Genomic DNA, 21,885 nt, shown 5'->3' with positions numbered 1-21,885 from the left:
GATATAATTTCTGCCCTCCATTTTTTATTCTATTGAAGCTTATTTGTTTTTTAATGTCCTATCATACCTTTATAAACTCTATTCAGAATGAGATTTCCAGAGTAGTTTAGCATTAAAGAATTCAATTGATGGAGTCAGACTGTGAATTCAAGCTCATTACTTTGCCAGAAATCATAGGCTCCTGGGCCACCCTTCACTGCTTGTTGTTTTGCCCACACTAGAGATGAGGATGCTGTGGGTGATGTCATCCTGACATTTCTACAACTGGTTCTAAAAACACCAATATTCACACTTTATTTCATTGCCCACCTCCAACCTATGCTGCCCAGTCTCTAAGCTTAGAGGACAAAAGCTCATTAAAATGAGCGGAGAAGTGACAGGTGGAAGAATCCTGTGTAGAACAAAGTATGCATTTAGTTCCAGTGGGAGAGACACTGAAAACTCATTCGAGAACCTCATGCTGAATATCCTAAATTTAGAACAAAAGAAAAATATGCTAACCTGAACCCATTATCCTTCCTGCTCTATATCATAGTTCCAAGCTCATTTTTTTTTTTCTGTTTTGTTGTGACCCTGTGTATAGGGTTCTCATACATGGAAATCCCTCCTCATCTACCATGTCTATTTAATTATATCAATTTAATATTTTTCCACTGCTCACTTACTTCTCTCCTGCCTTTATTATTTCTTAGGTGCTGTGTTAGTCCCTCCCTTTCTCCCACTGTCAGTGACGTGAATATTCTGTGCTCTGGTTTTATTCTTCTTGGGTCGAAATACTGGCTTTGCCACTTAATAAACCTCATCCAGCATGGCCAGTGGTGAACCTGAGGAGGGGCGGTGAAGGATTAAAGAAAACAGACAAGAGAATATAGTTGGGGCCAGGTGGATCACTGCACCTGGATGAGGACACAGTGACACAGCCTCTTAGCCAAATCTTTATTTTATAGTCAGATTCCACCAAGCAAAACAAGGGCAAGATGTTTATAATCTTGCGAGTTTCAAATCTGCTTCTTTTCTGTTGTTGCAATTCTCTGAACTTTATCAAGCTTTGTTTTGGCGGCACTTGCTGTACCTCCCACAGCCCACATCCCTCAGCTACCTAGGACCACAAGGTCAGACTATAAGGTCAAGGCTACCATATATAACCATAGCCTTTGGCTATAATTGTGCTGGGAGAGCTCTTCCCTCCAAGCAGAGACTTGTATGTGCCTTTGGCTTAAGAGGACCATGCCCTCTCATCAGTCCAAGGCTTGAACCTGTCCAAATGCCGTAGTCGCTCTGCACAACTAAGTGTACCAGGGAATTTTTGCTAAGGAGATTCATCTCCAAGAGAGATTCTTAAGAGACTCTTAAGAATTCTTAAGTCTCCAAGAGAGACCTGTGGTTTAAAGAACTGTCAATAGTGTAGAAAAAGCTAAGTTGTTCTCTTCTATCACCAGGAAGGGAAGGCTCACTCAAAAGGAGAAGCTCGTATTTTATATCCTTGAAGACACAAGCTTGGTGATGTTAGAGAAGGCTTAGCTGCATTGAGGCAAAGGAAACCTCAACGTGGGAAGGACATCGTCAGCGAGGAAAACAGGCAGTGCTGTCAACTCTTCTCCATGAAGGCTGCACATGTTTCTCTGTGTTTATTTGACTAATTTTACTTTTTACTCTGAAATCATAAACTGCAACATCAATTCCTTTCTCATTCACATATTCCCAAAAGACAGAAGTCTGGACTTGCTGACCAGTGAGAACTTGTCTGTATACATAAAAGCCTCTCTCTATATATAAGCCTAAGCTGCTGAATGACCAAACAACCAGTCGACCGGTCGCTGACCACCAGGGGACAGACGCTCAATGCAGGAGCTGCTCCCTGGTGGTCAGTGTGCTCCCACAGCGGGAGCACTGCTCAGCTGACTGACAGGTGCTAGACACAGGGCTCATGGCTGGCAAGCGCAGCTGCAGCCTCTCCCGCCTCCACGGCAGTGTTACCAAGCAGTGGCTACCAAGCGACAGTGGTGGCAGGTACAGCAAGGCCAGGATGAGTGGGAGCAGTGCCCAGCCCAGGCTCAAGCTCCTCCCTGGGTGCCTGCTGCTTCACACACTACTACATTCCTTGGGTGATGTCAGACTGCCGGTTTGGGGCCTTCAGGGATCCGGTCGAAACCAGCATTCCAACATCTCTTGAGGGGTCCCAGATTGCGAGAGGGCACCAGCCAGGCTGAAGGATACCACCTGTGCATGAATCTGTGCACCAGGCCTCTAGTTAATAAATAAAAGGCTCACCTCAAGAAAGCTTGGTCTCCCACTGGAAAGGTTTTACCATCCTCTCCACCACATGGAAGACTCCAGGTTTACAAGTTGAAGGGCAAGGAGGCAAGGACAAGCTGAGCTATTAACTTTCAAAAGATTTGAATGATTTCTGTGTATTTCCAATAACAGTAACATGTACTGAGAATTCACTCAGATGTTGACCCTTCCCTTTAGACACCACCCCTCCTCCACATTTGATAACACAAACAATAAGTGTAGGAAATTTCTCTGTAGATGTATTTTAAAAAATATTTTAATATAAATCTTTATTGTTGAAAATATTACATGTGTCCCTTTTTTCCCCCATTTCCCTCTCCCAACTCCCTCCCCTCTAAGCCTTCACCACCCACTGTCTGTGTTTAGGGGTTATGCATGTACGCATGAGTTCATTGGTTGATCTCTTCCCCCTTCCCCCCTCCCCTGCCTTCCATCTGAGGTTTGAAAGTCTGTTCGATGTTTCTATGTCTCTGGGTCTATTTTTCTTCATCAGTTTGTTTTTCATTAGAATCCACATATGAGTGAGATCATGTGATACTTATCTTTCTCTGACTGCCTTATTTTGATAAGCATAATGCTCTCTAGGTCTGTCTATGCTGTTGCAAATGGTAAGAGTTCTTTCTTTTTTACAGCTGCATAGTATTCCATTGTATAGTGTTTATTTCAACACACACTGAGCAATGGAACAGAAGAGATACCATGCATTTGTTTGCAGTTTTCTTGTGACAAATGGTTACTGCTCATAGAGACCACATTGTCCCAAAGGTAACATCAGAGGAAATTCTCCCAACGATTTTCCAGTTGCCCCATTCCTCTTTCTGCTTCCCCCTCTTTGAAAGGGGCTGAAATGTTAACCTACTGAAAACGGGCTACTCTCCACACAGAAACAGCTTTCTCACCCATAAGAGCTTCGAGTAGAGGCAGCTCAGAGATACCTAAAGGCACTGACACTTCACTTCTTATGGAGGTAACAGAGAGTTAGCTTCTTGGGGGACGCCCACATCAGAACTCCTTGAGTGAGTCACAGAGGTCTTTGGAGAAGAATCAGGACAATTTTCAGTGTGATCTGAGGCTGGGCAGATGGCCAGAGATGTGCCAGGACCCTGAAGGCTAAAGTAAGGACGGAGGATCCCACAGAATTGGATTCTGGTGAAGGAATAGATGTGAGATCCATCAGCCATGTTGTAAAAGGACACATCCCCAGCCTCCCAGTCCAGGAACACTCCTATCCTCTGGGGGCGCTGCCTCAGGGACAGAGGCTCTGCCCGGGAAGTGAGAACCCTGATTTCCCCTTCCTTGTATGCCACCACCCAGAAATTCTTTTCTGGACTCTCTACAAACCACCCCTCTCTCTTCACTGTCTCTGAGCAGACACCCAGCGCCCATCTGGTTCCAGGTCCACCTTCTGTTCCCACTTTTACTTCTGCCTCCCAGTAATGTCTCCCTGTGGTAAAGCAATTCTGGCCCAGAACACTGACGGTGTCCTCTTGCTCCTGCTGTGTGGGGCCATCATGCTTCTGAGAAACATTTTCTTTTGAAGAAACATGTGTTCTATCCTCAGATAAGATGAGTTTGGTATGAGCTGTGCCTGGATCCAGAGTAACAGCCACTGCAGGTATAAAAAAAAAGAAAAAAAAGAAAGGTCATTCCACAATCAAGATTGTTTGGTTTTAGGAAAGATTCAAATACAGGAAAAGGGGCATGTCAGAAAGAAGGGGAAAACAATGGAAGAGTGGGTAAACCATTGTGTTCTATCCATATCTATTCATAGGAGACGCGTGGTGTGTAGATTATAGAAGGTAGGGGTTGACAGGACCTCGGGTGGCCGCCTGTTCCCCACAGACAGACACTGTTTAGGGAAGATGGCTGTCTCATCTGAAAGCCCAGGGTTGGGTATTGCAGGATGGGGATCCCTCCAATTTCCTTCACATGCTGGCTGTTTGCTCTTAATAATTAAGTCATGCCATATTTCAGTAACACTGTTCCTTTTTGCATTTAAGCTTCTTTGGTATCTTTTTTCTCTGGACTTATGTAATAACTCAGTTATCCTTCTCACACAAACACTTTTTATCCTTCTAATGGTTGAAATCCCAGGCTCTTTAGTCAGAAAGCCCACATTGTGACAATCACTCCATCCTTAGGAGCTTGGAAGTTGGAGAAACCACTTTGCTTCTCTCAGTCTTGCTTTGCCCTCATGACAATGAACATCATTCTGAGCCTTCAGCATAGGAGTCTGGGGAGCAAGAAATGAGGTAGCCTGTAGAGTTTAATACTATGTCTTGCCCATGACGAACACTTGGTAAACTTTAGCTTCCAGCAGCTCTAGGAACACTAACCCTGTACATTAAGAGTAGCAGGAGCTCTAGTACTAGTAGTAGGTAGCCTGCTTCTTGTCAAACCCAACATTTTCAATAATTAAAGTTTTTCTAAGAATTTGTATGTGGGATATTATGTGTTTGGAGGATTGTTACCTAGAAGATGGGTGTGGATGCGGGGATATTCAGAGTAAAGCAGAATGCAGTAGACAAGCAGTTCTCAACCTGTGGGTTGCAACCCCTTTGGGGGTTGAATGACCCTTTCACAGGGGTCGCCTAAGACCATCAGAAAACACATATATAATTACATATTGTTTTTGTGACTAATCACTATGCCTTAATTATGTTCAATTTGTAACAATGAATTGGGGGTCACCACAACATGAGGAACTGTATTAAAGGGTTGCGGCATTAGGAAGGTTGAGAACCACTGCACTAGTCATTGACAATCAACTCTAACTCTGGAAAGACTCTGTGGCCAGGGCCATTGTGCACTTGCACTGAGCAGCAACAAGCTCTGCTCTGTCTCAGGATGGCTACATAGCAGACTTCCTTCCGGCTGAACTTCTTTCAATGTTGTTCTCATGAATAAATCTACCCTGTCGCTGAAGTCTCAGATGGAACATAATTTCTTCATGGCAGTTTCTTTAATCCCCCATTCCTTCCCCTCACAGCAATTGCTTTTTCCTTCATAACATTCATCACAATTTGTATGTGCACTTTCCCATGGAGTCAGAGACCATCCCTGCTGTATTTATTTGACACTGAATGAATAGTTGTATAGATTTAGGCTGAATGAATGGTATCAAAATAGTAAGAAATCTGTTAATGTTTCAGCATGAAATGGAGACTGAAGTGAAAGCCATGAAATGCCTAACCAAGGAGGTATTATTGGGTGTTTATATACATGTTTCTGGTTTGTATAAAAGAGATAATGTAGGACAAAAGAATAGGACCACTTGCTGGGGTCCAACCCCAGCAGGTCCAGGGGTCCCCAAAGGTGTGGACGGAGTCGGCGAAGAAGGAATGACACGGAGATAGCGTTCAGTTGATCAGCAGCCTAGCCAGGATCTCTAACCAGGATCTCCAGCCAAGTTCTGGTCAGGATCTCCAGCGAAGTTTTGGTTAGGATCTCCAGACAGGTTCTGTGTCCATGTTCTCTTGCTAGGTTCTCCAGCCAGGTTCTCCAGGTTCTCCAGCCAGGCTCTGTAGCCATGTTCCCTCGTTAGGTTCTCCAGCCAAGTTCTGTCACCAGGTTCTAGTCAGGTTCTCTTGCCATGTTCTCTCCAGGTTCTGTAGCCAGGTTCTGTCTCTAGGATCTTCAGCCAGGTTCTCTCGCTAAGTTCTGTCTCTAGGTTCTGTTGCCAGTTTCTGTCCAGGATCTTTTGCCATGTTCTGTCTCTAGGTTCTGTCTCTAGGTTCTGTATCTCTAGGTTCTTTCTCTAGGTTCTGTTGCCAGTTTCTGTCCAGGATCTCTTGCCATGTTCTCTCCAGCGAAGTTCTTTTGTCTCTAGGTTCTGTGTAGGTTCTGTCTCTTGTTGTCTTGTTACATCTGTATTTATACCAGTTGATTCCAATCCTATCAATCTCTATTCCAAAGGTTAGGGCGTTTCTTATCTCCATTCCAGGGAGTAAAGATTATGTAGCTTAAGCATGATTGTTCGTAGTTAAAGTGATTAATTACCCGCCTGGCACTTAGTTAAGGAGTTTTATTCCCTCCCTAACTTCAGGGGAAAATCCCTACCTGGGGAAACAACCTTTCTCAGAGAGGTGGCCTTGGTTAAAACACATAGTGCCAAGAAGGTGAGCACATATTAAGAACAGTATGCCATATATGCCAGGTCCCTTGAAACAGCAAGGATGGACCGGCTCCCGGCAACCACTCACCTGCTTTGAAATGTGCCTTTCTCCAGTCTAAAGAGAAAAAAAAATCATGTTAAAATACGGCAAGAACATGTCCTCTGAACTAGTGGGATGCTTATTCACTTAGCCGCTATATTTTTTCTGGACTCTCAGTTTCAAAATCTCCAGAAGATGGTGCCTTTCTAAACACGCCCTGGAAATGGCTCATGACATCCTGGGACACCTGAAGCCCCAAGACAACATCAGTTACTCACCAGCATATAACCCAGCTTTTCTCCAGTCTGAAATAAAACAAAGAAGTTAGATATTCCCATTCAAAGGACATTTGCTTCAGACTGAAATTGCTGCAATCTCATGGAATCTGAAGGTTTGTGATAGTGCTATATTTCTGTGTTCATCATCTCAATGACAATTATGGGATATTTGTTTTCTTTTATATTTCCTGTACTATCTCTTCACACTTCCCACATCCACCAACCCATCTGTGATAAAATATGAGGGGTCTGGTTCTTTTGGGAGAAGAAGAGGATGGGCTATAATTGTGAAACTGTGTTGTAAATCCTGAAATTGCATTGCTGCCTTGACATCTTTAAGCCTCACAAGGCTCCAAATGCCCAACTGTGAGTTGCCCTGTTCTCATCAGATATGCCCTGCATTCAGCAGGAAAAGCTCCCACCCAGCTAATTCCCCTACCAGCCAAAGCCACTGGCCCCCACCTGTCCTCAGCCCAATAGTGGGCATCACCTCCCTGTCAGCTGGCAAAATTATTCAAACATGCCGGTCACATACTTCTACAGAAAACAGGAGTGCCTCATCCTCCTGTCATGATCGTACCTCCCACAGCCCTGCTGATTGACTCAGCTCCCAAGTGCAGCCTCCATGTGTCAAAGGCACCTGCATGGTGTGTGGTGCCTTCCCCCAGGATGTGAGTATATGTAATTAACAAACCACTGTCAATCTCATCTGCCCAGTGTTGGGTGATCCCCTTATTATTTTAGGGTGGAGTATTCCCCTTCACCAACAAGGGCTATAGGAGAGAGTCAGAACAGAGGGGCAGATGAGATGGTTGACCCAACAATATCAGTATAACTCACCTTGATGATATAATTCCTTCCTTTTGTCTGAAAAGCAATAACAGCCTGTGAGATGCCAAGTGTACAGAATAAAGTAATGACTAGAAGATCTACACTAATAAAAGAGAAACATGCAAATTGATCATCACTCTGCTATGCCCACCAGCCAATCAGGAATGAATATGCAAATTAACCCAACAAAAAAATGGCAGGCGCCGAGCAAAGACTGAAGGCTCCAGCCGGAGTGAAGACAGAAGACTAAAGAGGCTTGAAGAGGCTTGGCTTCTCTGCTGTGGTTGGAGCGGAGAAGCCTCCAGGCGTGGCTTCTCCGTTGAGGCAGGAGCAAAGGCTTGGGTCCTGGGTGCCGAAGGAAAATTGGTGCTGGCAGCCAGAGGAAGGAAGGCCTATTGCACGAATCTCTTCATGTCATGGGCCTCTAGTCTATATAATAAAGTGCCAGGATGCAACTACCATTAGAGAAGGACCAGACCGGAAGTCAGTGCTGGGTTGCTGTGGTGGCCCAGCACTGACTGGGGCTGCTACCGGCACCTACACCCAGCACTAACTGCCTAGGGCAGTGGTTGGCAAACTGCAGCTCACGAAGTTTCAATCGCACTGTATGTGCGCACCCGCACGTGGTATTTTTTGGAAGAGCCACACTCAAGGGGCCAAAGAGCTGCATGTGGCTCGCGAGCAGCAGTTTTCCGACCACTGGCCTAGGGGGTTGTGGATCAGGCCCCGAGAGAGGCCTTCAGAGAGAGAGGCAGAGTCTGATCCGCAGTCTCTGTGGCAGTGGTTGATCAGAACTTGCCTCTGTTTCTCTCCTCATCTGGCCACCAGCCATGCCTCTGTTTCTCTCCACCAGGGCTTCTGATCAGCCCTGCCTTTCTGATCAGGCCCTGTTGATAGGCCCAGAGACACTGACTGGCATAGAAATTAATCAATCAGAAGCAAATCTGGGTGAACATAAGGAGCCAATGACTGCCTAGGAAGTGAAGCTTTTGATGCTGACTGGCATAGAAATTGACTAATCAGAAACAAATTGGCCAGCAGAGGAGGGCAGTTGCGGGGAGATCAGGCCAGCAGGAGGGCAGTTAGGGGTGATCAGACCAGCAGGGGAGAGCAGTTAGGGACGAGATCAAGCTGGCAGGGGAGGGCAGTTGGGGGCAAGATTAGGACGGCAGGTGAGGGTAGTTGAGGGCGAGATCAGACCAGCAAGGCAGGGCAATTAGGGGTAATCAGGCAGGCAGAGGCAGCTGGGGGTGAGATCAGGTCAGCAGGGGAGGGAAGTTAGGGGAAATCAGGCAGGCAGAGGCACTTAGGGGCAATCAGGCAGGTAGACAGACAGATTAGGGGTGATCAAGCAGGCAGGCAGGTGAGTAGTTATGAGCCAGCAGTCCCAGATTGTGAGAGGGGTGTCCAACCGCCAGCTTAGGCACCATCCCACAGGGGTCAGGCCTAAACCAGCAGTCGGACTTCCCCTGAGGAGTCCCCGATTGGAGTGGGTGCAGTCTGTGCTGAGGGAACCCCCTCCTCCATGCACGAATTTCATTCAGCAGGCCTCTAGTAAAAAATAAAAAATAACTTACCAAGCTCTTTCTTTAATGATTCTAAAAAGGCAAGAAAATAACAAATCAGATTTTACAGAAAAAGTCCAACGTTTACTTTCTAGACTGTTACTGAGCCCAGATCCTAAATGCTGCTTCCATATGTCTAGATCAGCGGTTCTCAACCTGTGGGTCTTGACCCCTTTGGCGGTCGAACGACCCTTTCACAGGGGTTGCCTAAGATCATTCTGCATATAAGATATTTACATTATGATTCATAACAGTAGCAACATTACAGTTATGAAGTAGCAAAGAAAATAATTTTATGGTTGGGTCACAACATGAGGAACTGTATTTAAAGAGCCAAAATGTTGAGAACCACTGGGATAGATCAATAAATTTATCTTAATTGAGAATTACTGTGACCATTTATTCTTGACCCCATGTTTATACCAGTGAGTTTCCTCTCCCCATTGGACTCTATTATCATATTTTTCTCATGGAGGTCCTGGGCTGCATGTCTTCTTGATGGTCTTGGGCTCTAACTAAGTCCTACACGTGTCTCTGTGCCCCAACGGATGCCATCCATATACACAGCGGTGCTAACAAACTCACATTTACAGATGTCCCCACGTCTCCTTCAGTTTTACCTTTGGCTTGGCTTTCTTTTTCTTTTTCCTCCTGGGCTTCTTGTACTCTCTTCCTTTCCTGTTGCTCTTTCCAGGTCAAAAATACAACAGCACTGATGAAAATCCCAAGTATGAGGAAAGTCACAGCGAATGCTACTTTCCAAGGAGAGGTCCTAGGGAAGAAGGGCTCTGATACAGGGCCCCCAAAACCTCATCAAAAACATACACTGAGCAAACCTATCCCACCCCAGTTCCCACACATCTCCTCCTTACTCCTGTCCTGTCTCCAAAATGAGCAGTGCTGACCTGGGATAATAATGGTTTCCACCTGCTCTTGTCCAAAGAAGGGGTTCTTCATGATGCAGGACACCTCTCTCCATGAGCTGTCTCTCACAACGAGGGAAGCCTCAATTTGAAACAACCCATCATCGTCTTGGGTCTTGTCCTCAGAGAGAGAAGGTATCTTCTCTCCTGTCACATCTTTCCATTGGACCTCAGGCTGGGGGAACCATCTCTTGCCTGTGCAATTCAGTCTTATTCCTCCATCTTCTGGACCCACCATGAAAACATTAGGACCAGAGCCCAGACCTGGAGAGAAAAGTCATTCATCTGAGACCTGGATACATTTTGTCCAGAGGTCCTAGTGTTACACAGTAACACTGTGTGGGGAGATGGACAAAGTGCCATAGTTCTTGGTGGAAGGGCAAGGCATCTTACCTCCTCCCACAAGGTAAATGGGTATATGTAGTTCAAATTCACAAAAGACTTGAAGTTTGTACTGGGACTTATACTGATACCTGTCACATCTTCTCTACCCAGAGATATCTGCAATTGGTCATAGAAGGTTTATAGAAGGAGCATAGTAAAATTTGCCAATGTTGAATTCTTTCAGAAAACAACAATATCTCTATCTCTATCTCCATTTTTATCTCTATCTATATCTATATTTAATCTATATCTATATCTATATCTATATCTATATCTATATCTATATCTATATCTATATCTATATCTGTATCTACACTTGATCTTAGCCAAAAGGCTGAGAAGCGATGTATATCTATCTATATCTATATCTATATCTATATCTATATCTATATCTATATCTATATCTATCTATCTACATCTATATTATATCTAATCTACTAGTGGCCATGGATTCGTACACATTGAAAGGAAATCAATTAGAAGAAAGGTAATTAGAAGTGAGGTAATTACATTATTGCAAAAAATTACATATCAACATAGTATATATAATACGTACAAAATATTTTAATATCGCTGTTCGCCCTTTCTCTATAATAGAAGTGTAAAAGTCAACGTTTATTTTTAAATTTCCAGTGCACATAAACTATACTGGCCAGTTGGTCAGCAGATCGGACGGATGGTCAGTTACTTAGACTTTTATATCTATCTATATTCATATCTATATCTACCTATTCCATTTATTGGAGTGTCAGGAAAACTAACTTTTTGTGCTTAAATTGAGACTTCTTATAGTCACTTCCTTAAACAATCTCTATCTTTTTCCAAATTTTCTTTCTTGTTCTGATTAGGGATTATATACAAGATGAAGGTAGCCAGGTGAATTGAGTCAATCAAGGAGTTAACACGTATTTTATTTTTTACTCTCATCCATTTCTTTTCCCTTTACCAACTCTCCTCTTCAACTCAGCACAGGCTGGGTTCATTTGGGGGTCCATGTCCCCAGCACCTGTATCAAAACATCACATTACCAGAATGCTAGAAGAATCCACTGTCTCTTTGAGAATAATGACTGTCTTGACTTCTAAAACTATATATCATTTTGTATTTTTATGAATCCTCTTACGTCTGGCTCAGTCCTCCTTCAATTCCTTGGATGTAGAAAATATATTAGGAACCTCAGCTACAATATCTCTCTCTCTTCTTTTTTTGCTGAAAATTATGATATAGCTAATAATTGTTACTACCAGACCCTGGCCTGCCCAGGAGGGACACACTACTAGAAAACAGAAATCAATCTGCAAGACAATCCTTAGAACTGTCTGGGGGGCTTCTAAATCTCTGGGAGAAAGAAAATGATTGTACGCAGGTGAAACTGGTTCTAAGCAAATGAAGCAGATCAAAACCTAGGGAGCAAGTACTAATAGACCAAACAGACCTTGTACCTCCTGGAAGAATGTAACCATTGAAGTGCCAAGTTGAAATAAGCAAACAGAAACCACACTGGCTTTGAGAAAGGAGCAGGAAGGGATGCCCATTTCTGAGCATAGAAGTGGTTGTACTAGAATCTCTAGACAAAGGTCAACTAGATGGAAGATAGTACAAATGTATAATCAAGTAATTGCTTCTGAACATTGGACTTACCTTTATATGTATAGGTCATTCAAAGAACTGATATGGAAAGGTACTAAAAATACTGACTCCCGCGAGGTTATTACTGGGAATCTGAGAATCTTTTACCTCCTACTGGGAGGTCTCAGTTACATGGCTCAGGAGAATATGTCACTCTTTCTTTCAAGACTGAATGGATTTGTCTTCTTCCCAATAAAGTTACAGATAAAGAAAACACATAAAACAAGCCCATAGATATCTTATCAGATATAATCGAATGAGAAGTGTTAATTTAAGAGGTCAAATATTAAAAGAAGAAAGAAAACAAAACATTATAATAAAAAAAAACATGTTTGCCGAAACCGGTTTGGCTCAGTGGATAGAGCGTCAGCCTGCGGACTGAAAGGTCCCAGGTTCGATTCCGGTCAAGGGCATGTACCTGGGTTGCGGGCACATCCCCAGTGGGAGATGTGCAGGAGGCAGCTGATCGATGTTTCTCTCTCATCGATGTTTCTAACTATCTCTCTCCCTTCCTCTCTGTAAAAAATCAATAAAATATTAAAAAACAAACAAACAAACAAAAAAACATGTTTGTCTTAGCAGAGAATGCAAAGCTTTAGAAATGGGAACTCTATGGTATTGTCAAAGAAATGGTCAGATAAATCATTGTAATCCCACAAAGAATTTAGAATTTACCCCAGTATTTATGAGAAGTTTATGGGAAACAATGTATTTGTTTCCCACATTATTCACTAATGTTATAGAGATGAGTGAATATGTCTAGGAAAGATATTTTGAGAATTCCATGAATATTTATGCTAAAACAATTTCGAAGGATTAATGATTGAAATGTAAATAGGAAAACAATAAAAGAGATAGAAGTGAATTACAACTACAGGCAGTTAACTGTAAAAAAATCTCACAAACATAATGGTGAGCAAGAAAAGCCAGACATAAAAGAGTTTGTGTATGTGAAATTCAAAACCAGGCCAAATTCACCTGGCCAAGTTAGGAGTCAGATGAGTGATTACTCTTGAGGAAATGGTGAGCTGAAGGGAAAAAGCAGATTTGGGTGCTGGTTTCTCAAGGTGTACTCGCGTTGTGAATATTCATTGAGTGATATATTTAAAGTCAGTACTAAGTTTGCTATGCATCTTAAATTACAATATATTTTACAGAAAAGTATTAGGAGAAAGGAGGTAAAATATTTTTGTAATGTTACTATATAAGAGTTCATCTAAGAGCATCATAAAAATAAGACATAAAAGATAATGTTTACAGTTCTGACAGCATACCTTTAAACTTCAATAATTGAAAATTACCGTAAAAATTATAAGACAAATACATACTAGGAAAAAGTCTTTCAATATTTAGGAGTAAAGGAGCAACTAAAACTCAATCAAAAAAATTTTAAAAAGATGCCTCCCCCCAAAACCCCAGTTAATTAAGTGGCATGAACTAAAATAATTGAAGGTAAAAAAATATGAAAAACTATCCAATGTAAATTTTTGTGAGATATCAGTTTTTACTTTATTTTTATTGTGTGATATAATATTTTTATCTATCATATTGGTAAAAATAAAAGCAGACGAAATTGAATATTCAGTGTCATCAAACACGTGAAGAAATGTGTATTCTCATACATTGCTGTTAGAAGTGTAAACTAAAACAATTATTAAACTGTTCACATATTTAAGAAATTTTATGATTATCTTGAAATTGGAATTGTTAAATTATAGGGTATAAATTTAATCATTTAAGAAAATTTATCTGATAAGAACCAACTGCACAGAGACTTATGTGAAAATATGTGTATTTTGCTATTTTTGCAATGACATGAAATTGAAGACAATGTTCATTATAAAGTAAATATTCACATAAATTATGAAATTTCTATATCATGAAATTATTATTTTTATATCAATTATTATTTCTATATCATGAAATTTCTATATACCTGTTACTTGAGTTTTTCTCTTAGCTTTTCTCTGTCCTGATTCCAATTATAATATTTCAGTTTCAGGGATATTTGTTCAGCTTAAAGTAGGAACTACATTGTTTTGCTATATTGTTGAATGCATGTTATGACAGACGTTGTGTAATATGAGTGGGAAAAATGGATGCCAATGAGCTAGTGTCTTTAAGGAGAACAGAAAGAAGCTTTGATAGAGTGAAGGGGAGACTTCTCAAAAGTCAGAAATCCTCAGGTGCCTCTTGATTCATTGCATCAGAGACTTTATACTAACCTTCCCCGGGTCAAGGTGAAGAGATGTGACAAAGCCCAGATGAAGAGCATCCTAGTGGTAACCAGTGAGGGGCCAGGACTAGGGGGCTGTTCCTGAATCCTGAATGCCACAGGCTGCGTTAGACTCCAAAGGCATATTCAGAATTATTACTCAAAGAAAAGAGGGTCAGATAGCTCCAGTAAGAACTGAGGAATAACTTTACACCAGCCTGAATGGCTGAGAGCTCAAAGACAGACTTAATTTTGTTTAAAAAACTATCTATCTATCTATCTATCTATCTATCTATCTATCTAATAAAAGAGAAACATGCAAATTTACTGTAATTATGCTACCCCTCAGGCAATGCCCACCAGCCAATCAGAGTGACTATATGCAAAATAACCCAACCAAAATGGTGGCCAGCAGCCATGGAGCTGGAGCAAGCTGGAGGCTTGGTTGCCCCGGCGATGGAGGAAGCCAAACTTCTCGCCTGCCCTGGCCAGCTGTGACCTCCGCTAAAGGCAACAAAATTTCAATTATAGAACATAAATAAATCCCAGATACCTGCTTCCAGCCAGCCTCCACTGGGAGATTGGGTGGCTGGGGGCCGTGGCCAGCCTGCAAACAGCCATCAGCCCCTAACCCAGGCTGGCCAGTCACCCCAGCAGGGACCCCCCACCCTGAAGGGGCTGTGGCTAGCCTGCAAACAGCCATAGGCCCCTCACCCAGGCTGGCCAGGCACCCCAGGGGGCATCGCCACCCTGAAGGGGCTGTGGCCAACCTGCAAACAGCCATCAGCCCCTCACCCAGGCTGGCCCACCCTCAAGGGGTGAGGGTCCCTGCTGGGGGGCTTGACCAGCCTGCAAGCAGCCCTCAGCCCCTCACCCAGGCTAGCCAGGCACCCCAGGAGGACCCCCCTCCCTGTAGGGGGTGAGGCCAACCTGAAAAGGGCCCTCAGTCCCTCATCCAGGCTGGCCAGGCACTCCAGCAGGGACCCCCACCCTGAAGGAGCCATGGCCAGTCTGGAAACGGCCCTCAGCCCCTCACCCAGGCTGGCTAGGCACCCCAGTGGGACCCCACCCTGATCCGGGACACCCTTCAGGGCAAACCAGCCAGCCCCCACCCATGTACAGGCATATAATAAAAGGGTAATATGCAAATTGACCCTAACAGCAGAATGACTGGGAATGACTGGTCACTATGACACACACTGACCACCAGGGGGCAGACGCTCAATGCAGGAGCTGCCCTCTGGTGGTCTGTGTGCTCCCACAGTGGGAGCTCTGCTCAGCCACAAGCCAGGCTGATGGCTGCCAGCACAGCAGTGATAGCGGGAGTCTCTCCCGCCTCCTCAGCAGTGCTAAGGATGTCCGACTGCAGCTGAGGCCTGTTCCCTGCTGGCAAGTAGACATCCCCTGAGGGCTCCTGGGCTGCCAGAGGCATGTCTGACTGCCAGCTTAGGCCCGTTCTCCCAGGGAGAGGGCCTAAGCCAGCAGGTGGACACCCCCTCAGGGGTCTCAGACTGTGAGAGCACAGGCCGGGCTGAGGGACCTCCCCAAGTGCACGAATTTTTGTGCAATGGGTCTCTAATATATATATATATTTGATTTTATAGAGAAAGGGAGAGAGAGAGAGAGAGAGATAGAAACATAAATGATGAGAGCGAACCATTTATTGGCTCCCTCCTGTATGTCTTCTACTGGGGATCGAGCCCAAAACCTGGGCATGTGCCCTGACCAGGAATCGAACTGTGACCTTCTGGTTCATAGGTTGACACTCAACCACTGAGCCACAATTGCTGGACTTAATTTTGTTTTTAAATAAGTTAACATAAACATTTTTGAAGATTAGTTTATGAACAGACATCAACTAAATGCAGTGTAAATATATTACATACTAGTGGCCTGGTGCACGAAATTTGTGCACATTAAAAGGGAATTAATTAGAAGAAACATTTTAATATTTCAGTTTGCCCTTTCTCTATAATAGAAGTGTCAGAGAAATTAGTAAAACTTAAGAAAATTAGTAAAATTTATATGAAAATCTCCCTCCTGTCAGAGTCTGAGGAGCGCCGCAGGACCCAGATACAAGTCCCTGCCCACTCGCGTGTGCCTCAAAATTGCATGAGACCCAGAACCGGTTGACCCCACCCCCATCAAGCCCCACAGGGAGGAGGCACAGCCTCAGGTCCCCCGGCCTCGGTGCGAGGGCATAGTGCACGATGGCCATTTGCATATTAGCTTTTTATTATATAGGATTTGCCCTAGCTGGTTTGGCTCAGTGGATAGAGCGTTGGCCCACAGACTGAAGGATTATATATAACTATATTTATATAATAGTATCCTATCTAATAATAGACAAACATGGTAATTAACCATACCTCCGACATGCTTCCCATTGGCTAATCAGGGCAATACGCAAATCAACTGCCAACCAAGATGGTGGCTGGCAGCCAGGCAGCTGAAGCGAACAGGAGCCTTGCGTGCACCAGTGAAGAAAGAAGCCAAGGTTCCCCACCTGCTGCTGCCCGGCTCTGAGCTTGCATTCTAAGAAACAATGTTGCAATTATAGAAGCTAAACAAACCCCAGAAACTTGCTTTCAGCTGTCAGAGCTGGAGCTGCAACAGTGTTTCAATTATAGAAGCCAAACAAACCCAGATACCTGCTTTCAGCAGCCGAGGCCTCAGAGCTGGAACCGAGCCTTAGAGCTAAACCCAGCTCTCAGCTCCAGTGACAGCCATAGAAGGTAAATAAATCCCAGAATTAAAAAAAAGAAAAAAGGAGAGGTGTTCTGGGTTGTATATCTGGCGCTTTGTCCAGACGGGTCATGCTGTGCTGTCTGTTCCTAAAACACATAGATAGGAAGGTACTGACATCAGGCCAGGCCTTGAGATATGGTCTCATGGCCCCTTCCCAGCATGCAGGCCTTCTTTCTCAGAAGGCCTGGAAGTCTCATTCCAAATTTGGGAGACAAAGGACTAGAAAAAGTATAAATAGAGTTTCCTCCATATTGGGGGGCCCAGAATTTGAAAGACACATTTTTCTCTGGGCCTCCACAGAATTTAAGAATAAAATGTAACTCTTGCAGTCAGGGCTGCAGTTCAGCCTCTGCTTCGGCAGGGTGCTGTAACTGTAGTCAGCTGACCAGCTTAATAAAGGCTCTTAAATTTAAATTCTGAGTCAGTGGTCTATCTCGCTGAGTGAACCCATAACAGAGCTTGGGAGCTTCAGTCACCCACCAGCCTTAAAACGGCCCTCAGGCCCTCACCCAGACTGGCCAGGCACCCCAGTGGGGACCCACACTCTGAAGGGGTGCGACCAGCTGCAAACAGCCATCATCCCCTCATCCAGGCTGGCCAGGCACCCAAGCAGGAGCCCCACCCTGATCTGGGACAACCTTCAGGCAAACCAGCCAGCCCCCACCCATGCACCAGGCCTCTATCCTATATAGTAAAAGGGTAATATGCAAACTGACCCTAACAGCTGAAGGACTGGGAATGACTGGTCACTATGACACACACTGACCACCAATAGGCAGCCGCTCAATTCAGGAGCTGCCTCCTGATGGTCAGGCCGCTCTCACATGGGAGGAGCTCTTTTTAGCCACAAGCCAGGCTGATGGCTGCCAGTACAGCGGTGGTGGTGGAAGCCTCTCTTGCCTCCTCAGCAGCACTAAAGATGCCCGACTGCAGTTTAGGCCTGCTCCCCACTGGCAAGTGGACAGCCCCCTAGGGCTGCCGGGCTGCCAGAGGGATGTCTGATTGCCATCTTAGGCCCAATCCTCAGGGGAGTGGGACTAAGCCAGCAGGTGGTCATCCCTGAGGGGTCCCAGACTGCGAGAGGGCACAGGCCGGGCTGAGGGACCCTCCCTCCCCCCCATGTGCACAAATTTTTGTGCACCGGGCCTCTAGTATTATATATTTTATTATTATACTATACATTTATTAATCATTTTAATTATATGTAGGTATATTTAAATTACATATATAAATATATAAAGAAAGATAACTGGAAGGGCATAGAATAATTTGGTATTAATAATTACTTTGGAAGAGAAAAGGGAATATAGAGAAAGGGAAGAATATCAATTTATATTTTACTAGTGGCCTGGTGCATGAAATTGGTGCATGGGGGGGGCGTTCCCCCAGCCTGGTGTGCACCCTCTCTTATCGGGGACCCCTTGAGGGATGTCCAAATGACATCCTGGGATTGGGCCTAAACCAGCAGTCAGACATCCCTCTTGCAATCTGTCTCTGCTGGCTCCTAATGCTCACCTGCCTGCCTGCCTGACCGCTCCTAACTGCTCTCCCCTGACAATCTGATCTTGCTCCCAACTGCCCTCCCCTGCCAACCTGGTTGCCCCCCATAGCCCTCTCCTGCTGGCCTGATCTTGCCCCCAACTGTCCTCCCCTGCCAGCCTGATCTCACCCCTATCTGCTCTTCCCTGCTGGCCTGATCACCCCTAACTGACTCTGCCTGCCTGATTGCTGATTGCCCCTAACTGCCCTCCCCTGCCAGACTTATCTTGCCCCCAATGGACCTCCCCTGCAGCCTGATCTCATCCCTAATTGCCCTCCCCTGATAGCCTGATCGCCCTTAATTGTTTCTGCCTTGGCCCCCACCACCATGGATTTGTCCGGAAAGAAGTCGGATACCTGGAAGATGGCCAGTCAACCTGGTCTAATTAGCATTTTATCCTTTTATTAGTATAGATAGATTATACAGGATAGTATTGCTTAAGTGTGTGTGTGTGTGGGGGGTGCCTTTTTCAGCAGGAGGAGATGCTCTTGGCAGGCAAAAACACATAATCCCTATATCTGGACTGATAGCCAGCCTTATGCACCATACTAACAAACCAGTTATTAAAAAATTGAACCGTTTTCTTACACCTTACACCAAACAGCTGTTGCCTTAAAACCCCTCCTCAGCCCCCACCTATGTTCTGCCTTCGCAGTTCACCCAGATTAGGTTCTGATTGGTCGGTTTCTATGCCAGTCAGCGTCAGAAGTTCCTCCTCATAGGCAACCATTGTTCCCTCCCAGTTCACCCAGATTTGGTTCTGATTGGCCGGTTTCTATGCCAGTAACATCTCTTGGCCTATCTCTGGGCCTTATCAGAGAGGTGAGGCTGATTCACAGCCATTCCAGGCTGCTGGCCAGCGGGCTGAATTGCTGATCTCTCAGAGAGAGAGAGGCATGGCTGCTGGCGAGGCCCGAAGAGAGAAAGAAGCAGGGTCTGGACTGCAGCCTCAAAGTTGCAAATCAGACCCTACTTCTCTCTCTCTCCGGGTCTCACCAGCAGCTGCAGTAGCCACTGGTCAGCTCCTCCTCTTTGTCCCCAAGAGGTCAGCAGTTTAGCCCATTCGCCAATCCCCGCCCACCTGAGCCTGTTGCCTGCACAGCGTTCAGTCATCCCTCTGGTCGTTTTGGATGTGACAGCCCCTGGGTTTTTATACATTAGGATACCTTTCTGAATTGAGTTTGATACAATGAGTTTACAGTATTATTGTAATTAAATGAAATAGCATCAATGATGATAAAACTTATGGTGGTTAATTCAGTTGTGACCAAGCCTCAGTCCATGGTGGCCCTTCCCACTGGTCCACTCTTCAGGGCCTTTTTATTTCCCCCCAAGCCATTAAGTCCATGTTTTTATCTACTGTTTCACTTAGTTATTGAATGTTTATTATTTTCTGACCTCAGTTCTCTAAGGATAACTTTTTTCCTGCAATATCAAGCCACCCTGTCACAACCTTCCAGTCACTTTCTCCAAGCAATGCATTTAAGACACGATGACCAGCTGTCCTCCCTGGGCCAGTCCCTTGCAGCAGCTACCTGGGATTCTTGTCTGAGAGTGATGGCACATTTGGTAAGGCTGGCACTCTCCTGCCCATGTGTAGGAGAGACACAAGAAGCCTATTTTTATGTTGGACTAGAGGCTCAGTGCACAAATTTGTGCATGGTGGGGTCCCTCAGCCTGGCTGGTGATTGAAGCCTATCGGGGAGCCGGTGGCTGGGAGAAGGGACCCTGGATCCATCCCCGACTCAGGTGGGGGACCTGATTGGGGGCTGCTGGGGAGAGGGGCCACGGGAGATTGTGGGGGGCCCATAGGGACCCAGATTGGGCCAGTTGGCTGCTGCAGTTCCCGTCATAGTGACCTGTGGTATTGGTCATTCCAGTTGTTCTGGAATTCGGTCGCTCAGCTTTTATATATATGTAGATATTTAGGAAAGTAGTTTAATTTTGAAGTACAGAGCGATGTGTGGGGCTAAGCCCAGTCTAGGATGTTAACCAGCTTGCAGCATACTTGCTTTTGCGTCTCTGTCCTGTTCGCCATCCTTTCCCCCAAATCAAATGCGGAACACTTACATTTCTCTTAGAGTGGTCTATGCTCTCATACAATTAATTACTCACCGATCACCTTTAGCTCCAAAATCGCTTCTTCAAAATCATTTCCTTTTTTAAAAAAACAGGTGTACATCCCATTGTCCGAGACCCTAACACTGCGGATTCTCACAGCCACTCTTCCCTCGGCGATGTGATCTTTCACCAGCTCGGCCCTCCCTCGGAAGTCCACCAGCTGCTGCTCCGTCTGCTCCACTCGGTCCTCATACGCGTACACGGCATCTGCGAACCGCGAGCGGAACCACCGCAGCTCCATGTCCTCAGCGCTCATGGCCGGGGCTACGCGGCAGGGCAGCGCCGTGTCTGCGCCCAGCAGGGCCACAATGGGCTCCGAGGGAGCGAGGACCGCGAATGAATCTGAGGGACAGACCGAAAGCGACAAGAATAACACAGGACCCAGGCGTTTTCTGACACAGCGTCATCACAGCCTGTGGAGACCCATAGGCACTCTGTCATCCAGACGGCCGCCTTCTGCTGCACACACCCAGGCTGAAGGTGGGGGAGCAAAGACAGAGAGGGTGTCTACGCCTCCAGAGCTTACAAGCAACATGGTCATCTCATGTTAAATAAATGACTTTTTAAATTACATTGGTGGTAAATTCCATGAAGGGGGAGGGAAGAGGCCTGGGAAATCATGAAGCTAGAGTTTTTCATCAGTGCTTGGGCATCAGGAAGTGCATTCCCCATGAAGTTGAGACCTGCACGAATTAGAACGCATTAGTGAGGTAATTCTGCCTGATCCTTCTCTCTAAAATAATCATATGATGACTTATTTGCCCTTGTGTATAGGCAAATAAATCACTGTATCAAAATGAAGGATTTATAATTAATCCAGGTATGTATGAGAAGTGATTGAATCCTTCTATTCATAGAACAAGAGAATCCAGGGATAAGAATCTTTAAATATTCTCACCTGAGCCCCACATGGACACCTGGAGAAGCAGGATTGAGAAGAGATCTCTGGGCAGAGAGAAGTCCAGGGAACCCACCATCTTTCCCAGAGCAGAGGACAGTGTGCCAGAGAGGGAGGCCCTGAAAATACCTAGAGGAGCAACAAAGATGGACCCACAGTAAAAAGTCTAACCAAGGTGGTTCACAGAAATGGCTCCTATAGCTCTCAAGCAACTGTGGTGTCTCGCTCAGGGACTCCAGGGAAGCCTTTCACACTCACTAAGGGCACCTTTTGCCTCCTTTTCCAAGGAAACAGCCTTGTTCCA

At 45.1% G+C, this 21,885-nt stretch overlaps 1 protein-coding gene across 1 annotated transcript; it reads right to left on the bottom strand.

The window, feature by feature from the left end:
• Positions 1-3,254: 3,254 nt before the first annotated feature.
• Positions 3,255-21,660, bottom strand: LOC308521371 (butyrophilin subfamily 1 member A1-like; the record flags this gene model as incomplete). Its single annotated transcript, XM_081094369.1, has 9 exons — positions 3,255-3,904; positions 6,498-6,524; positions 6,728-6,754; positions 7,568-7,612; positions 9,136-9,156; positions 9,744-9,911; positions 10,029-10,310; positions 20,678-21,025; positions 21,582-21,660. 9 exons carry the CDS (start codon positions 21,658-21,660, stop codon positions 3,255-3,257), a joined length of 1,647 nt encoding a protein of 548 aa, XP_080950495.1.
• Between the last annotated feature and the right edge of the window lie 225 nt (positions 21,661-21,885).

Source organism: Myotis nattereri, assembly GCF_964212035.1.
Source record: "Myotis nattereri genome assembly, chromosome: 6".
Lineage (NCBI taxonomy): Eukaryota > Metazoa > Chordata > Mammalia > Chiroptera > Vespertilionidae > Myotis > Myotis nattereri.
This window is presented reverse-complemented; position numbering and strand designations above follow the sequence as displayed.